The sequence below is a fragment of the Ahaetulla prasina genome, chromosome 6 (assembly GCF_028640845.1).
Source record: "Ahaetulla prasina isolate Xishuangbanna chromosome 6, ASM2864084v1, whole genome shotgun sequence".
Taxonomy (NCBI): Eukaryota; Metazoa; Chordata; class Lepidosauria; order Squamata; family Colubridae; genus Ahaetulla; species Ahaetulla prasina.
Window position 1 is genome coordinate 76,057,742 of NC_080544.1, and position 19,024 is coordinate 76,076,765.

The 19,024-nt window shown below is 35.8% G+C and overlaps 1 protein-coding gene across 1 annotated transcript in view; it reads right to left on the bottom strand.

Annotated features, from left to right (window-relative positions):
• Window positions 1-2,249: 2,249 nt before the first annotated feature.
• Window positions 2,250-19,024, bottom strand: part of WDFY1 (WD repeat and FYVE domain containing 1) — a 30,734-nt gene continuing 13,959 nt past the window's right edge. The window contains exons 7-12 of the mRNA XM_058189061.1: window positions 15,950-16,076; window positions 14,239-14,344; window positions 13,747-13,848; window positions 13,019-13,149; window positions 7,177-7,285; window positions 2,250-4,671 (exon numbers count right to left, since the gene is read on the bottom strand). Coding sequence (XP_058045044.1) covers window positions 4,612-4,671; window positions 7,177-7,285; window positions 13,019-13,149; window positions 13,747-13,848; window positions 14,239-14,344; window positions 15,950-16,076 — 635 coding nt within the window. The 3' untranslated portion in view covers window positions 2,250-4,611. The remainder of the gene's footprint in view (window positions 4,672-7,176; window positions 7,286-13,018; window positions 13,150-13,746; window positions 13,849-14,238; window positions 14,345-15,949; window positions 16,077-19,024) is intronic.

Sequence of the window (19,024 nt, forward strand, 5' to 3'; positions counted from 1 at the left end):
TAACCTGGGATTACAATTCCCATAGTCCCTTGATTATTACCTATACTGGCTGAAGTGACAGAAACTGAAATATATTTAAATTTTAAGTTCATTTTGTGTGGATAAACATCTAAGTAAATGACTATATTTATTACTGTTGAGATTGGGTGTCCAGTTACAGTGGTATTCCAAAAACATACTAGCAAATGCAAGAAAATATGTTATGACACTATGTAATATAAACGATCAGTGGTTTGCCAGTTCAGTTTGTGTGTGGCCTTAAGCACAATCCATCTGATAAGTGCAAAATTTCAAGTATATTTTATTTGGGCTTATGCCATGTGGCCATGCCTGTTAAGGTAAAAGGCTTTGCTTTAAATTAAATGTTATGCTTTTAAAGCCATGCCGCAAACTGGTCATAAATCCAGATATTCTGGTTGAACTGGATTTCCTTCTTGAAAGTGTTCTTTTTCATTCCTTTCATTTTAAAAATAGCTGAAACTGTACCGCATTACTAAGCAACCTTTTGGCTGGTGGGCACCTTTGAAACTTTTGAGAGGTTAAATAAAATACAAAGCATACAAGCTTGTCAGATTACTCCATTTCACAGAATACACACAACTATCTTAGCTTATCTCCCCACCCTTCTCTGCATACTTTTTAGTTAGTTGCACCCATTTTCAGACAAAGCATGGAATTTCAACGAGGAGTTTAATTTTTTTTAAGAATGCCTGTGATAACTCTGGGGCCCAAATTCATTCTGAAAAATAAAGAAGACCTGGTGCTTTGCGCCAGGAAAATTTTCTATTTACTTAGGCTCATAACCAAATAGTTGAAGTGGGGAGGGTCATTCAGGCCATAAATTCCAACTACTCCTTGCATGCCATGTAGTAATCTAAAAGGAAGTATCTATTAGGGAACCTCATCCAATGGGGAAAATACTTTGCTTCGGTCCTGAAACAAAATCATAGCTGCAGATTCTGCTGTTTTTAGTCTGTTTGGTTGCTTTAGTTTGGCAGAACTCAAACCTGGAATGTTTGCTGATATGGGTTTGGAATGGAAAGAAAATCTTGCTATGGATAGTGTCTCTCAACATCTCCCAGTGCAGCATCCCATTACTTTCCCTCCCATCTTCCCAATGTCTTTTTTTTCTCAGCTGGCATCACTGTCCATGCCCCAGCAGCACAACTCCCGTGAATCCACCCCTATCTTCCAAATGCCTTCTCTTTCCTCCTGTACTTGGCCACTATCAAAGGCCCAGTATACCTTCCCCTCTGAACAGCTGCCCTGATCTACCCAGAGCCTTCCCCTCAGTCAGTTATATTCTTTATATTTTTCTTTTTCATCTTCTCAAACCTTTTTTGTCTGGAAGAAAATAGTCCCAATTACTTCCAAAACAAATGAGAATGCTTGTTTCGATTTGTACAAAAAAACTCCCTCCTATTCAGCTGTCCATGTAGAGACTGAGTCAATTTAAATTAGTATGAATGCAGTGTAAAGCAAGGGTCTCCATCCATGGCAATTTTAAGACTTGTGGACTTCAATTCCCAGAATTCTGGGAGTTGAAGTCCACAAGTCTTAAAATTGCCACAGTTGGAGACCCCTGGTCTAAAGCACAGGGCTGCATATGACCTCACAAAGCCTTGGGTGGACTTCTGACAACTCCTCCAAACTTCCTGTGAGATCAGATTAGGTTAATATGAAAGGTATGGTAAAAACAGGAATGAAGAGCTATTGCGAATTCCCTGTTTGAGGGAACATCCTCTAGCTGCCTCTAGTGTCTCTGGTTGGCAATGTTATAAATCTAATAAATATTTATTATAATGGTTGTATGTTTCTAGACTTGTCAGGTTTCAATTTTCATGCTTCCCAAGTTCTCCTTTGCAATTTATTATGTCTGCTATCTTCCTCATCGGCTCTTTTTTTTTCATGGAACCTCCACATAGATATTCTTGCTGTTCCTATTGCCTAGCATGGAAGTATCCCATATGTCTGCCAATAGTTTGAAGGGCTTGATTTCCTACCATTGCTTAATCATACAACTTTCAAGTCTCATCCAAATTCCAGAATAACACTTAGATAACTAAATAAGTTAAATAAATAAATAACTTAAATAACACTTAAATAACACTTTAAAACTTTTAAATTAGGATTTTTTTACAATTTCTAAATTTAGTTTCCCCCCCCCCCCCATTACTCATTTGCTAGAACACTTGATGCACATACTAAACAGTGAAAGGTCTCCACAGATCATAAATAAAGAAGCAAAATTTACAGGAAATATTTTTATTATACAATAGTCAAACCTTTTTTTCATTTTTTAAAGACAAAAAAGGGAACAACAAACAGTAATAACAGTTTTTCAAATAATGAAAGATACAATGTTTCACAAGAATACGGTCATCAGACAAAAATACATTAGTCCTTCTGGTGCCCCCATGAAGAAAGGATTCAGGGGGGAAAAACATAGCAAATAAGTCAAATCTGAATGATTGCACATTTAGAGTACAGGGCCAATGTTCTTACCATGTACAACATGATCCTTATTCTTTCACCACGCACAAAAGCATTTTATTTCCAAAGCAAGCAATAAGAGTTTTTACAGTTTTATCAGAAGAACTTCAACATTGGATATAGAAATAATATAGTGTTTTTCCAACATTTCTTAAACTTTCCACTTTAATATTGCTATCTACCCTATCCCCAACCAGCAAAATATTCTTCAGTCCTGGAACAAATTTGGCAAAACAATGATGGATAATTCTGAATGGAACTGCCAAATCTTTCAATGTATTTTTGTGCTATTTGTACAATAAGTGAAAACAGTAGGTGGCCTTCTTTATATGTAGAAATATTGAGACCTGAGAATATTGTTCTCTGCCAACAGCAGGTTATCCCAAGTTTAAGAGGATATTACGAGGGTTGGGAGGAAAATTATAAATGCTTTTGTGTAAGGTGATGCTTTTCTTACCCAGATGTACATTTCATTGTAGGTAGGACACTGAGGTGAAATTATTAATTCTGGTATAATTCAAACAAGTTAAAGTTCTCCTTTTTATACAGTATAATAAGGCAGGTAAGTAGAATAATGTAACCATTCTAACAAATCCATTTTTTAATAATTTACGTTATTTGTATAGTGATATTGCTGAAATGTTTGGTTCTTCCTTGCTTTTTTATCTGTTGTCTACTACCTTCATGTATCAAATTAGTATCAAATAAGTATCAAATAAGAAGTTTAGGAGCAATAATTCAATAATAATAGCATTGATTATACCCATCTTATATGACTTTCCAACACTAATCCCTCAGGTTATATAATTCCCTTCCTCATATGTATTGCCTAAGGAAGATTTTTTTTAGGATTCTTTGAGGCTTACATTTTAACATGATGGTATAGGTTCATGATTAACATAAAACAACTTTCCTTGAGAAAGATGGAAAAACATTTTTTCTTCACTTACTTTTAAATATCCCCTAAAAGAAGTGTCCGATTACATTATTTGAATAAAAAAAAATTGTTTTAATTGGAGGGCAGTAACTTCATTGATGTTGATGATTCTACACCAGATTTTATAAAGCTACATTTAGTCATAAAATTTAACCTTCAATATGAAAAGAGCAGCAACCTGAAATTTCTCTTTAAAATTCTGTACTATAACAAGGTACTCTCATTTTCAAAAGTAATGACAAATTTTAATGTACACATTTTTCCCCATTATTTTACTTATTTATTTATCTATCTATTTATTAAATTTACCTATTACTACCATTTTTACTTGCAGCAGTCCACATGCAAGCTTTTCTGGTACAATGCTAGTTATTGCTGAAATTGAATTAAAAATCTGATTTGGAACTGGCTTTAGAGAAACTTGATACCTGTACATCACAAATTGGGTTTCTGTTCAACAAACCTTTACTGTCTATTTCACCAAGCCTCAATCAACTGTACCATTTTACTACATACAAAAAGTATGATTCCAATCCCTCATTTAGCTTCAGCCATTATTGAAACCATTTTTAATGTTTTGCCAAGGATCTACCCACCCCCTCCTCAGTAGACAATTTAAAACTGGAACAACATCAAATGTAACAGAGAAACAAAACAGTCCAAAACACTATCAATGCTCCCACTCCTATTGCATTCCCCCCCTCCTGCTGGCAAAGTTATATTCAAAAAAACTGTGAGTCATTATTCACAGTAACTATTCATAAGACAAAACTAGTCTACAGGGACAGTTTACAAAGAATACGCTACTGCTATTTTGAACATGTTTTGTTGTCACTACAGTTTACTGTACTCATTTTAACCCTTAGCCACAGTACAATATCATTTCAGCAGAGAAAGCACACTGAATGCTACAAGTAAATCAAGCTATGAGTGATCTTCCTAGGCCGGATATTTTGTTGTATGTAAATCTTCCTATTGTTCATTCCACAGGCCATCAGCTTGTACCTGCTACCTTCCACCATTCTTCGTAAGCTCTAAACAAGGATTCTGTCCCACAAAACAAAAATGTCCATCTTAGGAAAACGATATTCTCAAAGTCAAGCAGCTGGCATGTGTGGCAGGAATATGAGAGGGAATATATCCATTTGATGCATACAGTATACTATTCTGAAAAACGCAGATCAACGGGAAGTATATCCAGTTGCAAGGCTACAACCCACTACTGGTGTCATGTCCCAAATCTAAAAAATGAGATATAAAAAAGACACATAATCCACATTCTGAATATGCATTTTTAAAATTTCTAAATGTTTATTATATATTTGCATGGTGATAGCTACATTATGTAAGTGTAGATCAAGACAACTTTGCCACTTCAAAACATTTAAATCTTACCTTCTCGCACATGTAGACTTCTAGAAGGGACTCAAAGATAGCCCATTACAGTAGAATAAAAGAGGAAATAGAATATCGCAGCAAATAAGCAATGCGCAATGTATATAGCTAAGTTATCATTAATAAAAGGCAATCTGTTGCAGAATTCAATCTGGTCCACTGGAACCAGAAGTTTAATTTTCAGAACTTTTAAACTCTTGCTGGAGCCCATCCTCAGAGAACTTCTCTCTCACCAGAATATGTGAGCTCCAGGACAAGTACAAAAACTCAGAAGACTAACCCTCTGATTCCGGTGACCAACTCAGATTGGATCCTGCAACATTATCCTGGAACACATATCTTTGCCTTCATTTGTAAGGCAATCTGTATTGAGACTGATTGTGGAACATAAATTCAAATCTCAACCTCAGGTTGTGTAGAAAATGTGGCATTTCATAAGCTACAAAAAGTATATGCTATGTATTAAAACAGCTCTGTTTTTCCCCAGTGTTCATAAAATACCTAAATAGGGAAAGAAAATAGAGTGAATAAGAACAAGCTGCCCATCTATAATCCTGACATTCTCCAACGCCATCAAATTGATGGTGATAGCAGACAGGATAATCATTAATGCGCATCAGCTTCACCATGCTGCCACAGAAATGCAGCCCATCCTCAATTGCCAACAAGATGTGTTTAAATGAATCTTTCTCTACTTCCATCCAAATTTATAAAAGCTTGGCAGAAAGACTTTTAATTATTAGAAACTTAATATCATTTACCAAATGCAGGCAGACGGTTCATATTATAAAAAACATATAACAGCCATATTCACCCACTACAAAAAAAAAAGTCAAAAGTCCATGTTTTACTGCACTGTTTTAAGAGTATATATGAGCAATAAAATTCATAGGCTGTTACATTTAGTTAATATTTAAGGCTTTTGTTTTATTCCATTTCTTCCTTGGTTTTTTAAAATAATATATAATAATGGTTCTAGGAACCAAAAAAGCTTGCATCATCTTCTGTTTTATTATTTTATTTTAATTATTTTAATAAAGATTTATTAAACTATGAATTTGTGAGCGTAAGTCCCTTTCCAATCCCTCCCTGGCAAATTTCCCAAACAGACAATCAACATTATTTTTCAAACATGCAAAAAGAGCTGGTCTTCAACCCATATATGTAAAAAAGCCTCTGTTCTACTGAAAAAGAGGAAAAAAATTCTCCAGGAGAAATAAATATACATCCTGGGTAGTGAGAAGGACAATTATTATCCTTTCAGGTTAAATCTGGTTATTTTCAGAAAACAGACAGGAAGTACAAATAAAGTTCGGTTAGAAACTTCTGATTCATGGAATTGTTACTCAGTTAAAGACAGGTAAATGTTTATTTACTGTAGTTGGGCTAGGTTTTCTGATTTCAGTTTTCTCAATGAAAGTTTATTTGTACAACTTGATTTAACGGTACTATGGTACTGCCCAAATTATTTACTGATCGATACTTCCTTGGGATCTGCCCATGATCTCATTTTGTTGCTGTGTAAATCCTTTGGAGTCTATAGAGTTATTTCTTGTAACATTAATGGCTTTTGATATTATCTTAAGCTGAACAGAAACACTGTTCCAGAGTGGGAGTGAAGCGACCCTGTACTTGCCTTATCTCACGGGTGTTTCTTCTGACCCTTTTTGGTGTTGCACGCACATCGGTCACTCGGGGAGATGCACGATTTGCTCTCTACCCCAAGACAGTGGCCCGCCCGGCTGAGGCCGATACGCCGCGTCATAATGGGCTCTAAGAGGAGGAGAAGATGCCATCTCCCCATTGTGAAGCGCGCTAAATTTAACTGTGCTGTGTAAGGCACTGTGAGAGCAGTGGGCAGGCTATGGAGGTGGCAACAGAAGTGGCGTCAGCTGCAGCCGGGCTAGGCCAGTGTTTTGGGGTAGAAAACCAGTTGCATGTCTCCCTGAGCAATTGAGGTACGCGAAACATCTGTCCCTGTCTAGGATTGAACTGTCAGCCTCCCGAGTGTGAGGTGAGCGTCTTCATCTCTAGGCCACCATGCCACTCAATGAGTGCATTCTTAACAGATACAAATATATACTTGATGTATACAAATGTTCTAAAATGAAATTTTACAACTGTTTTCTTACAGTGTGTAGCCTGAAAGTGGTTGGATTTAGAAATGACCAAATAAACCAGGCTTCAACTTGAGAACATATGTAACCTTCTAACCTAAACATAAAGATTATTTTCCCTCTTTCCTTCCTTCCATTTGCGCTTCTTAAAGATTAAGATAAACAGCACTGGAAGACAATAAAGCACAGCTAGTATGAAATGTATTTTATATAATTAACAAAAGAATAGCTTACCTTTACTACACGATCACTTCCACATGTCACCATAAGTCCTCTTGAAATATCCATGGACATATGGCATATGTTGTGTTTTCCTTCATGAAAAGTTGCCAAAGAAGTGCGACTGGAAGAGAAAGAAAAGTGAATTTAAGTAACAGCAACCTTTCAGATCTATTTAATTCAGGGGCAAAAGACAGCAAATATTTCAAGCTCAAGACCAATGTAATATATATATATATATATATATATATATTTGTTTTCTGAGGTTTTCGCGAGTGTTTGTATGTAGGTCTTTGGTTATTCGGGTTTTCCAATTTTACTTCCAATTTTACGTGGGAGAAAACCCGAATAACTTCAGGCTTCAGCTTCGTGCTTCTGGGAGCAATGTGTGATTGCAGCTGTTTCTTCCTTTTTAACTGCTAGTGGGGGTTTGAACTGATTGGGTGGGAGCTTGGCTGTGCTCTGATTGGATGGGGGTTTTTTTGTGCTCTGATTGGATGGGGGTGTGTCCTGTTTGGGTGGGGGCTTGGTTGTGCTCAAATTAGTCTGAGTTGCAGGGGGATCTGAGCTGGTGAGCTGCACTGCTGCTGTTTGGCTTCGTGTTCGTGGTCGTGCTACATCTTCGTAGTGGGTGTCAGTCTGCTGCATGTATGGATTGGAGGGGTTTGAAATGGCTAATGTTGCAGCTGCGGTCTGGCTTCTGGTCCTTGGTCGTGCTTCCTGATCAGTGTGGGTTTGGGTCTGCTTTCTGGGTGGGTGTGTGGTGGTGACATCCTGTGTGGACCTCGTGAGTGTGGGTCTGGTGTCATTCCTTGTGTTATGAGGAATGAGAAGCCATCGAGATAGAAAAACGCCCACACAGCATGAACAAACGAGATGATACCTCCCGCCTACCAGCCATTTGGAAACCCGCCCTTATAGACAAACGAATCCTTAACACAAGGAATGACACCAGACCCACACTCAGTGTTGGACCAGGGACAGCATTCTGCACAAGACAGCATTCTGCACAAACAGAAAAATATCCACCATCCTAAGAAATCCCAAAGACAAAATTGAGTTAGAAAATCAAGGAGTATATGAAATCCCATGCACCGCCTGCCCCACCACATACATTGGACAAACCAACAGAAGAATAAGTGCACGCATTGAAGAACACAAGAACTCATTCAAAAAAGAGGAACCAACTTCTTCCCTGGTCCAACACTTTAAAGTCACAGGACATGATATTGACTTTAAAAAGACCAGAACTATCGCCAAAACTGAACACTTTAACAACAGAATAATCAGAGAAGCCATTGAGATAGAAAAACGCCCACACAGCATGAACAAACGAGATGACACCTCCCGCCTACCAGCCATTTGGAAACCCGCCCTTATTGACAAACGAGTCCCTAACACGAGGAATGACACCAGACCCACACTCACGAGGTCCACACAGGATGTCACCACCGCACATCCACCCAGAAAGCAGACCCAAACCCACACTGATCATGAAGCACGACCAAGGACCAGAAGCCAGACCGCAGCTGCAACATTAGCCATTTCAAACCCCTCCAATCCATACATGCAGCAGACTGACACCCACTATGAAGATGTAGCACGACCACAAAGCCAAACAACAGCTATGCAGCTCACCAGCTCAAATCCCCCTGCAACACAGACTAAACTGAGCACAAACAAGCCCCCACCAACACAGGACACACCCCCAGCCAATCAGAGCACAAACCCCCCCATCCAATCAGAGCACAGCCAAGCTCCCACCCAATCAGTTCAAACCCCCACTAGCAGTTAAAAGGAAGAAACAGCTGCGATCACACATTGCTCCCAGAAGCATGAAGCTGAAGCCTGAAGATGACGAATGAGACTTCGTCGAAACGTTGTCAAGACACTTCCAATTTTACACGGGAGAAAACCCGAACAACCAAAGACCTACATACAAACACCCATGAAAACCTCAGAAAACAAATATATATATATCTATATATATGTGTGTGTGTGTGTGTGTGTAAGCATGTAATAAAGGATTTAGAAAAATAACAATCAAATCCCAACATTAAGACACTATCAAATCTACAAGCCAGGCCATTTATATTTGCTAAAGACTCTGTTCCAATATGTTTGCAATATTATGCACACACTTTCATAAACAAATACACCCCCCACAGAACTAATTTAAAACATCATTTTGAAGTTATAATGCAAACACAGAAGATCTATCTAGTTAACACTGATTTTTCTGTATCAAGAATGGATGCTTTTGGAAATAGATAGCATTCAGTATTCTTATAAGGGAGAACAGTTAATCCAGCAAATACCCTAAGCAACAGGAAGAATTAAAGTGGGTATGTTCTTCGCTTAAATTGGACAGATATTAAAGTTCTAACAAATTAACAATGTTATAACAGTAAAGCATAGTGTTTTCTATATAGAAGTCACACTGTTGCAAGAAAAAAAATGGTTAGTTAACATGCTTTCCTCCTAGCACTGATTTTAACCTTTAATTTAGGGGCACTTCTGTACTACTGCATTGTTTCTATATCTGAGTTATTTTGTTATCCATCCATGAGTTGGTACAAAATAATACTAATTCAACAAACCTCATGATTTTCTGGGAAGAATGTGAAAAAGATATCACCTGTATTTTATGAGAAGGTGATGAGTTACTAAAATTGTTGACACTTGCTGTGATAAAAGAGGGAGTCATTTCTTTATATATATATTATTTTTCTTTACCATATTTTTAATTTTTCTTTACAATTTTCCTGCAGTTTATATTTTTTATTCTCTCTTAGTTTATATTAAGTTTTATATTTTAATTATATATATATATATATATATATATATATATATATATATATATATATATATATATATATACATATACATACATACATACACACACATATACATATACATATATATATATATATATATATATTAATAAAATTACTATCAAAAAAACCTTCAATATTTTCTGAGCAGTGTGATTAGGAAAAACAAGGATATCTGCAATCAAAGGTAAAAATAAAAATCAATATTTTGGAAGTGGCAAAGCATTCCTTTTTTGGAGATAAACTGTTGAAAATTACTGGTAACAGGTATGAAGGAACTCAGGAAACAAAATGCAAATAGCAAAGCTAACAATGGAAGACAAATATTTGCCTGAAGGCTACTTAGTAGGAAATCGGTATATATGTTCAACGGTCACCTAACGTACTTCCCCTGATACTCATAACAGGTCCGGTGACCTTGCCTCCAAGACAGAAAACAGGAGCACAGCAAAAAAGTAAAAAAAAAAAAAAAAAGATGGAGAAATAGAACCAGTATTACTCAATCAGGAATTCAAACTGCTGCTTGGGAAAGTCTGTACACTGATTCTGTTTCACTTGGGAAATTAAGGTTCAACTACTAGACCAAAAGAAAGTTGGCAGCTAAAGAAACAGACTGCAGCAATGAAACTAAAACATTAGAAACATTAGAAACTATTTTTCATGTCTAAAAATAGAAGAAACAGAGTAAGAGTGTTTTATAAATCATCTGCCCCACAGATTGATAATCGTGTACCAGAAGAAAGAAGAACACAAGGACTTTGCTTCTATATTGATTGATTGATTGACTGATTGTACACCATCAGGTCAGGATTGACTTTTAGTAGCCATATAAGTTTTCTCTTAGATCGTTCTATGTAATTTGTAAATAATTTTTTTAACATTGCTATATAAAAGCTACTATCTAATATTCTGGCTATCTAGTCAAAACTGATGTGAACAAAAGCATTATTAGAGCCCCTAGAGCTTCCAACTATTTGGTTAAAGCTATCATGACGCCAGCCAGGTGACACTGAACCAGTCACTTTCTTTCCGTCCTAGATAATGACAAACCATTTCTGAAAAACCTTGCCAAGAGAACTGCAGGGATCTGTCCAGGCAGCCTCTGCGAATTGGACATAATTGTACAGAAGGGGGAAAAAGAGAGGTAGAAAATAGAAAACCATTTCTGCAATATTGCTACAAAAACTGCATGGACATGTCCAAACAGTTGCCAGAGTCAAAACTAACTTAAAAACAAGTTAAAAACAAATCGTAATTTTGCCTAGTAATTAATTAAACCTACATCAAACTCTAGACGCAAATTACTAGGCTGAAAGTTAACAGGCAGAAAGCAAGGCACACAGCCATGAAAGAATGGCAAGTCATACCTAGAATATAAACTAGAATATAAACAATTTCATGAGAAATCGTTAAAGGACTCAAGACACCTAGGATGGGTAAGGCAAAGTAAATAGCACGTACATCTTGACTGATGAATGAACACTCCAAGCTTCTTGACTCATCATCTGTTTATTTAACAAATGATTGCTCCTGCAATTTCAATGATGCCATGAACTTTGATCATTTCTCTCTTTCTGCTCTGTCCCCTATTTCTTTTTCTCTGCTATTTTCCTCCTAGATTAGAAAGTTTCCAGAAAAAGAACAGAAGCTTGCAAGAGGTTTTAATAGACAATTTATAAAGAGCTTGTGAAAAATATCTTCCTCCTGATATAGAAGAATGCTTGTTTTAGCCATCTTATCAATACAAATATGTCAGCTCACGAAAGGATAAGAAGCAAGACCGAAACAATGAAAGCTTTAATTTTGATTCAGGCTGAAGTATAACATACACACTATGGAAAAAAAAGTGCAATGTATGTGACACTAAAAGTACTAGAACTACAACAAAACAGCATTCAATGGAAGGTGAATTCCTTTACCTTTTTCTTTAATTGTGCTACTACTGCAAAACAGCTATTTAAATAGTAAAACAACTTTGTAAAAATGGAAAGAACAATATAGTTTGGATTTATGCATGGATTTATGCATGCTTATCCAATTGAATGCAATTAATGGAATTCTGAAAAATATGTACATTATAACTTCAAAATAATGATGACGATTGAACATTTGTAACTCAGTGAAGTAAAAATTATCGTTTTATGATATGAATTTGATAAATTTCTCATCCTTCACTTTTGCTAAACGGAAATGACAGAAATAACTTTTTAAAATACAAATTTTGTTTCTAGCAATCCCTGCATTAGGATTGGTATATTGTCAAATTTTGGATTTGTCCCTAGAAACTAAGATTTGATTGAATCATCTCCCTTTTTCTAGAAAAAAAGCCATTTTTCTACAGGATTTGAATTGATTAATGAACTGAAAACAATTCGAGCTGCTGATTGTTATTTATAATCTTTTACGTGGTTTGGGACTTAGATAACCTCAGATCATCTATCTGTAATGGTTTCTGCCTGCTTAGTAAAAACTGGGAGAATAGGTTATAACCTAAAGGACTTTCATCTATAGAGACTGTAGGAACAAGACTTTTCAATTACACCTTTCACTCTTTGGGAAAGCATCCCATCCATCTCCTTGTTATAACTGGTTTTCTCCCTATTAACTGTCTATAAAGCCATTAAAACCTGACTTTTATTATTCCAAACAGTTTTGGATGAGAAATCATTGTGAATGGAGATGACTCTTCCTATGGTATATTTGGCGTACGGTTATTTCTCTAGGACTATGTTTACAAATAAATCATAGTTCTTGGAAAGAAATTAAGAAAATCTATTTTTCCTTTGTCGTATTATAATAGTATTGGATATATTACTAGAAATGAACTAGCAGATAGTAAAACGTAACTGTGCAACCGATTTTATTTCCTACATACGTTAACTTTAAAGAAAATGAATTTAAAAAATCTTATGAAAGGAAGGATATCTATAGTTCTTATCTAACGTATGTACTATTTTGGCCTCAAATCTCAGACTTAAAACTAAAGGTCAGTAAGCCATAGTCTTCTAAGCTATAGTACTCACTCTTCATCTTTGATAGACTCAAAACAAGAGTCACAAACCCGGACTTGGAATTCAAAGCCCATTATGGGATAGCTGGAGCGTTTCGTGCTGCATTTGCCACATACTGCTTGACCACATTTCCTACAGTGATGCTGGATAATGGAAATGAAAATGAGAAGCAATCAGAAATATATTCCAAATTAAGCCAAATATTAAGAAGGAAGCAAGCAAATTCTCATGTTTTCAGCCAAATGAGTTCAACTGTACATTCAGTGACCTTTCATCAAAGAAGCCTACTATTTCTGTAGGCCTATCCTGGTTAATCTCCTAAAGACAGCAGCCTAAATCTATCCCAGATAAAAAAATCAGTTAATAAGCAAAATCATTATGACCATTACAGATTTGTACATAATTTGAGCTAGACAAATCTAATACAGACCACTAATTTGTGCTTAGATGCATAAAAAAATTACCTAATTTATCCCATTCAGAAGTGCAGTTTTTAGTGTTTCTACTAGCATGATGAAGTCCTACTTGTTGGGAATTCTGAAACTTCCAATACATCTAGTGCATTCTAGGTTGGAGAAAGGTTAACTTAAAATCCAGAAGGACTATGTTGCTCTGAAAGGCCATGAAAGATGAGAAGGAAGTATGCATGGGAGCCAAGAACTATTTCAAAAAGATACATCCTAATTATTAACTTCTTTAGCTTTCATATAGTTATAAATAAAACACTGATGGCTTCTTACCTGCCTCAGACCCAGAGTCTTTGTATCCCACATTTGCTTTATATTCCAGAAAAATGGCTGTTCACATTTCTGACAAGAATCACTTTCTAACCACTGTGGGGCCTGGAAAAAAGAGTTGACAGAAACACTTAAGTATGTCATTCTGAAAAAAATAAAAAAACTCCCCGGCTTTAAAGTGGAATTAAACTATACCTTTTTTATTTAGATATAGTTAGAAATAGATAAAGCACACAGTTCACAGATAAAGGCAATTACAGCAGTGTCCTTGGAAGTCAGAGTGGTTTATAAACTTTGCTTCCCCAAAGGACAGTATACTTGAGTCATTTTCCCACTTTATTTTCCAAAATATTCCTACAGTATGCCTTTCCCAGTTAATTGCTAAATTGGACTAATTAGCTAACAGAATACAGAAATGTTATAATTAGGGGATATTAGCTTTTCATCTGTCCTTTTGATATATAAACAAATAAAAACTTTTAGTTTTGTTCCTACCTCTTCTCTACTAACATCCATATTCCAGACTGTGATCCCTCCATCTGCTGAACAAGAAACCAGTTGTCGTGTGAGCTGGAGGTAACAGAGGGCCTGCACCTTGTCACTGTAAAGAAAAAAACAATCAGCTAGATAAGTTATGTAACATTCGTGTTTTGCATGTTTGACTTGAACCCATTCAATCTTGTGGGTAGTTTTGTGAGTGGGGATGCTTGCTCAAATATCAAACTGCATACTTGGATTTTTAAAATATATTACTATTAATTTGCATATAATACCTGAATGTCAGTTTTATATTGCATAGATTGTAGCTTTATGTGTACAACAGTCTTTCCAAACACATTGCTACCAAAAATAGCAGACTATAAACTTCAGATCCCCAGTCAAAATGGACACTAGATATGGAAGCTATAGTCTAGCATACTTGGAAAAAGCCAGGTTAAAAAAGGTATTGCTATCATCTTTGCAGATATTTCAGAGTTACTTATAAACAGGTACTAAACGTTGAAGGGACACAGTGGCTCAGTGGCTAAGATGCTGAGCTTGTCGATCCAAAGGTCGGCAGTTCAGCGGTTCAAATCTCTAGTGTCGCATAATGGGGTGAGCTCCTGTTACTTGTCCCAGCTTCTGCCAACCTAGCAGTTCAAAAAAATGCAAGTAGAAAAATAGGGACCACCTTTGGTGGGAAGGTAACAGCGTTCCGTGCGCCTTTGGCATTTAGTCATGCTGGCCACATGAACATGGAGAGTCTTCAGACAGCGATGGCTTTGAAACAGAGATGAGCACCGCCCCCTAGAGTCGGGAACAACTAGCACGTATGTGCAAGGGGAACCTTTATCTTACTAAAAGTCAGAACAGATTTTGAGGAATACATTTTTGTAACTCTTTGTGCAAATTTCAGCTGCTAAATTATTTTACTGATCCAGTAAAGCAGATATTGGCTCAAATTCTGCAATTTTTGATAAAAGTATTTTGATCTTTTAATCTTTTTCCCTTCCTCAACAAGAAAGAATCATTCTTTTTCCTGCTGTTTAGTGGAGACACTATTTATTCATACATGAGGAAAAATATTAAGTGGCTGCATATCTTAAATGTTTGTTAATGTACTGTTACATTTGCAAGAATGAAGTATTTAATAAATGGTGATAATGTGTTTTGTAAAACAAGGATTTTGCAGAAACAGAATTCCAAAATTTAGTCTTTTGGGGGAGCATGGGGATGGTCATTAGCACTGCACTGTTTCTTAATGATAGAAGACTCTACTGAAGCAAGAGCCTTTATTGACACTTGGGGAATTAACAAATAATAAAAAGTCTTTGTCATGTATCATCTACCAGCAAATGCCTTAATTGCAGAAAAAAATCTACTGCATTTTTCTGGATCATTGCAATTTATTTGCATATGTCTCATGCTTTTCTATCAGCATGCTACGTGTCTGCACTAAGGTGTAAGATACAACTAGGTAAAACTAAGAAACAAACAGAAAGATCTAAAGCATCAAATTTCAAATCTTTACCTCAAACTTCATGTGTTTTTGAAGATTATCAAAACAGCATACTGCAATAGCACATTTAGAAACAGCATTATACAAAATACTTAGTTGATTTGTATCTGACAGAAAAGAGAACCAATAAAATCCTTCATCCCTATGTGAGTAACCCCAAAGGCTAATCAGAATTAATACACTCTAGGAAACAAAATTGCTACATACTGATGACCTTGAAGAAGCAGGGTCCGACCTCTTCTTCCACCAATGTCCCACATGATTATGCTGTTATCAGATGCTCCAGAGAAGAGTAGTCGCTGAACAGGATCCCACCACAAAGAAGAAATACTTCCTATATATATATATATATATATATGGGGTGAGGGTGGGGAGAGGGGAAGGATGAAATGTTGACAATATACACTTACTGGATGAATTTATAAAAACAGAAATCCTATGGCAATTTGTCTCTTAAAGGGATACTTTTATTGTAGCAAAATGAAACAGCTGAAAGAAAACATGACAGAGCACAAAGTGGAGAATTTTTTTCCTCTCCCGATTAAAAAAAGGTCTATGTTAAAATTGTATTTTTACCTTGGGGACATTTTTTAAATGAATTCTTCACAGAAAATCTCGATCTTCTTCAGCTGCTAAACTTAAGCTATTTTAGTATTTTTGAATTTCAAATTAAATGTAGTCATGGGAAAAATTGTTTACTTCCTGGTAAAATGAAAATTACTGAAAATTCTATTGTTAAAAACATTATAGAATGCTTTTAACATTATAGACTTCCACAAGTGTTCATTTGTGGCAACATGCATAGCCATGCATAGCCATTAAAAAAACAACAACCAAAAATCAACTAAAATGCAGGAGGAGACCTCTCAAAGGTGCAATTTCTCTTAATCCATTTCAGCTGGATTGAAATTATAGAAGTCGGTAGAAGCTGAAGTGTGCCTTCATATGCAAGATCAATGTTTGCCTTATCAAAAATTCCTTCCTTCCCCTATCTTTTTTAACAAACTGAAGAATGTTAGACAGTGAAGCAAGTGTTGGTTAGAACCAAATTAAAATAAAGAAAACTCAACTTTAAAATCCTTAGTGTTAATTAAACCATTAGGTGAATTAGAATGAAGTCATTCAGAAGTCATTTCAATTTACTGCAATGGGCCCTACAGAAGTGTTATGAGAATTAACAACTGGAGACCTATATAAACTATCTTATGCCTCATAGAGAAAAAAAACAAGGTATACTACGTATAAACAAACAAACAAATGTTCCAATTAATACATTTTAACCAAACTGGGTGTCTATACGCCTAATAAAATTATATTCATCTATAAAAGCATTATATGTGGGAAAACTCAGAAACTGGGAAGGGGATTTCTTATGTTAAGGGAACATTTACATTTTCTAAATAATGATGTTAAACCTAATTAGTGCTTACGCTAGCATTCCACATGACTCTCAATTCAAAAAAGATAGTCGGTAGGTACCAAGGATTTTGAAAATTATTATATGATCTTGGTTTGCACATCTAGGGTTTAACTGAAATAAGGTCCTGGACAGAAGGGCACCTGGAAACTATAAATAAAGCACTGTCAACTCCTTAGAGGAAAAGCAGCCGGTGCAGCAACACAGTACAGGATAGTTGTGCCCCAACATTTGACACCAGAAGCTGTATTTGAATAGCATTTTACTGGTAGATTGCTTTAGTCAAGTCTTCTGTGTGCTAAGTAGTGGCTCATCCCACCTGAGCAGAAAAAATTAGCATGTCAGTGTATGGCCATAAAAATCTGATAAAGATGATTAGTATTAGATGAATAAAAGAAAACAACAGAAAGGATGTTAAAGGAGAGATAGGGAAGAAAACCTTTTAAGAATACCAAAGATTTTCTGAATCCTTTATAAATCTCTTCCTGTGTTTGTGATAGTCTTAAGAAATAATATTCTCCAGAAATTAGTAAAACTCTTTATTTAGAATTTAATAATACAGTAAAAATTGGGTGAATTCAATTTGGTTGAAACTGCTGACTAGCTGACATAAGAAATTAATACATCAGTTATCATGAAAACTGGCTGAGATTCAACACTTGAAAGTCTGACATCTAGTGTTTATATAGATCAAACACAAGAAAAGTTTAAAATGAAGTGATAATTAAACTGAAAGAGGTTGGCCATTCAGTGCAGGAATCCAAAATAAAGCATCCTAGACAGATACTATCTAGCTTCATTTGAATATAGTCCCCTAATTCTCTTAACAGGTGATTCTGACCTCAAACTGCTCCTACTGTAAATATATTTTTTTCTGAAATTCAACCAAAATTTGCCGTCCTGTAATTTAAACCATTGTGTTCTATACTCTGAAATAATGGAAAAGAGCCTTTGGCTTTCTTTGGACATTTAACTTTTTAATTAAAAATGTTCAGTTCAAAATTGGTTTATATTTCTGGTTGAATATTAATATTTCTGGTCAAAATTTAGTTTTGTAAATTTTTGAGCAGTTATCTCAGTAATCATACAGCCCAAAATTACTTAGAATCACATGATTTCTTAACTCCAGCTTGCATAGCCCCTGTAAGGATCTTTAATATCATTACACTTTTTTTGTCTTCTGGATCTTCAAAGAAAACTTTGCTATCCCACTAACATGTAGAACTTAAAAAAGAAAGTCACTTCAGAGTGGTAAGTTAAAATACCCAAGTCTCTAATTGTGGAAAAAATAAATAAAGGTTCTAAGGCTGGATTCACATACACATCGAGACGTGGGTTGACAAACATAGTTCCAAAATAAATCATAATTGGCTGGATTTGTGTATATGTATGTTATGAGATAAAGTTTGGGATGGTGTAGTAAGTATTTGTATGTTGCAGGACAGGTGACCCTAGAGAAGAGAACACCAGCTAGAACAAATTCAAATTCAAATTTCAAAATCCTCAATGGAACTACATCCACATGGAGGGAAGTATGCAGTGGAGTACCCCAAGGCTCTTTTTTGGGCCCAGTACTCTTCAACATCTTCATCAATGACTTGGACAAGGGGATAGATGGGGAACTCATTAAATTTGCAGATGATACCAAGCTGGCAGGAATAGCCAACATTCAAATTACAGAAGGATCTTGACAGACTTGAACACTGGGTGCTATCTAACAAAATGAAATTCAACAGTGAAAAAAGTAAGGTCCTACATTTAGGCAAAAAAAAAACCAAAATGCACAGGTACCGGATATGTGGTACCTTGCTCAATAGTAGTAACTGTGAAAGGGATCTTGGAGTCCTAGTGGACAACCGTTTAGA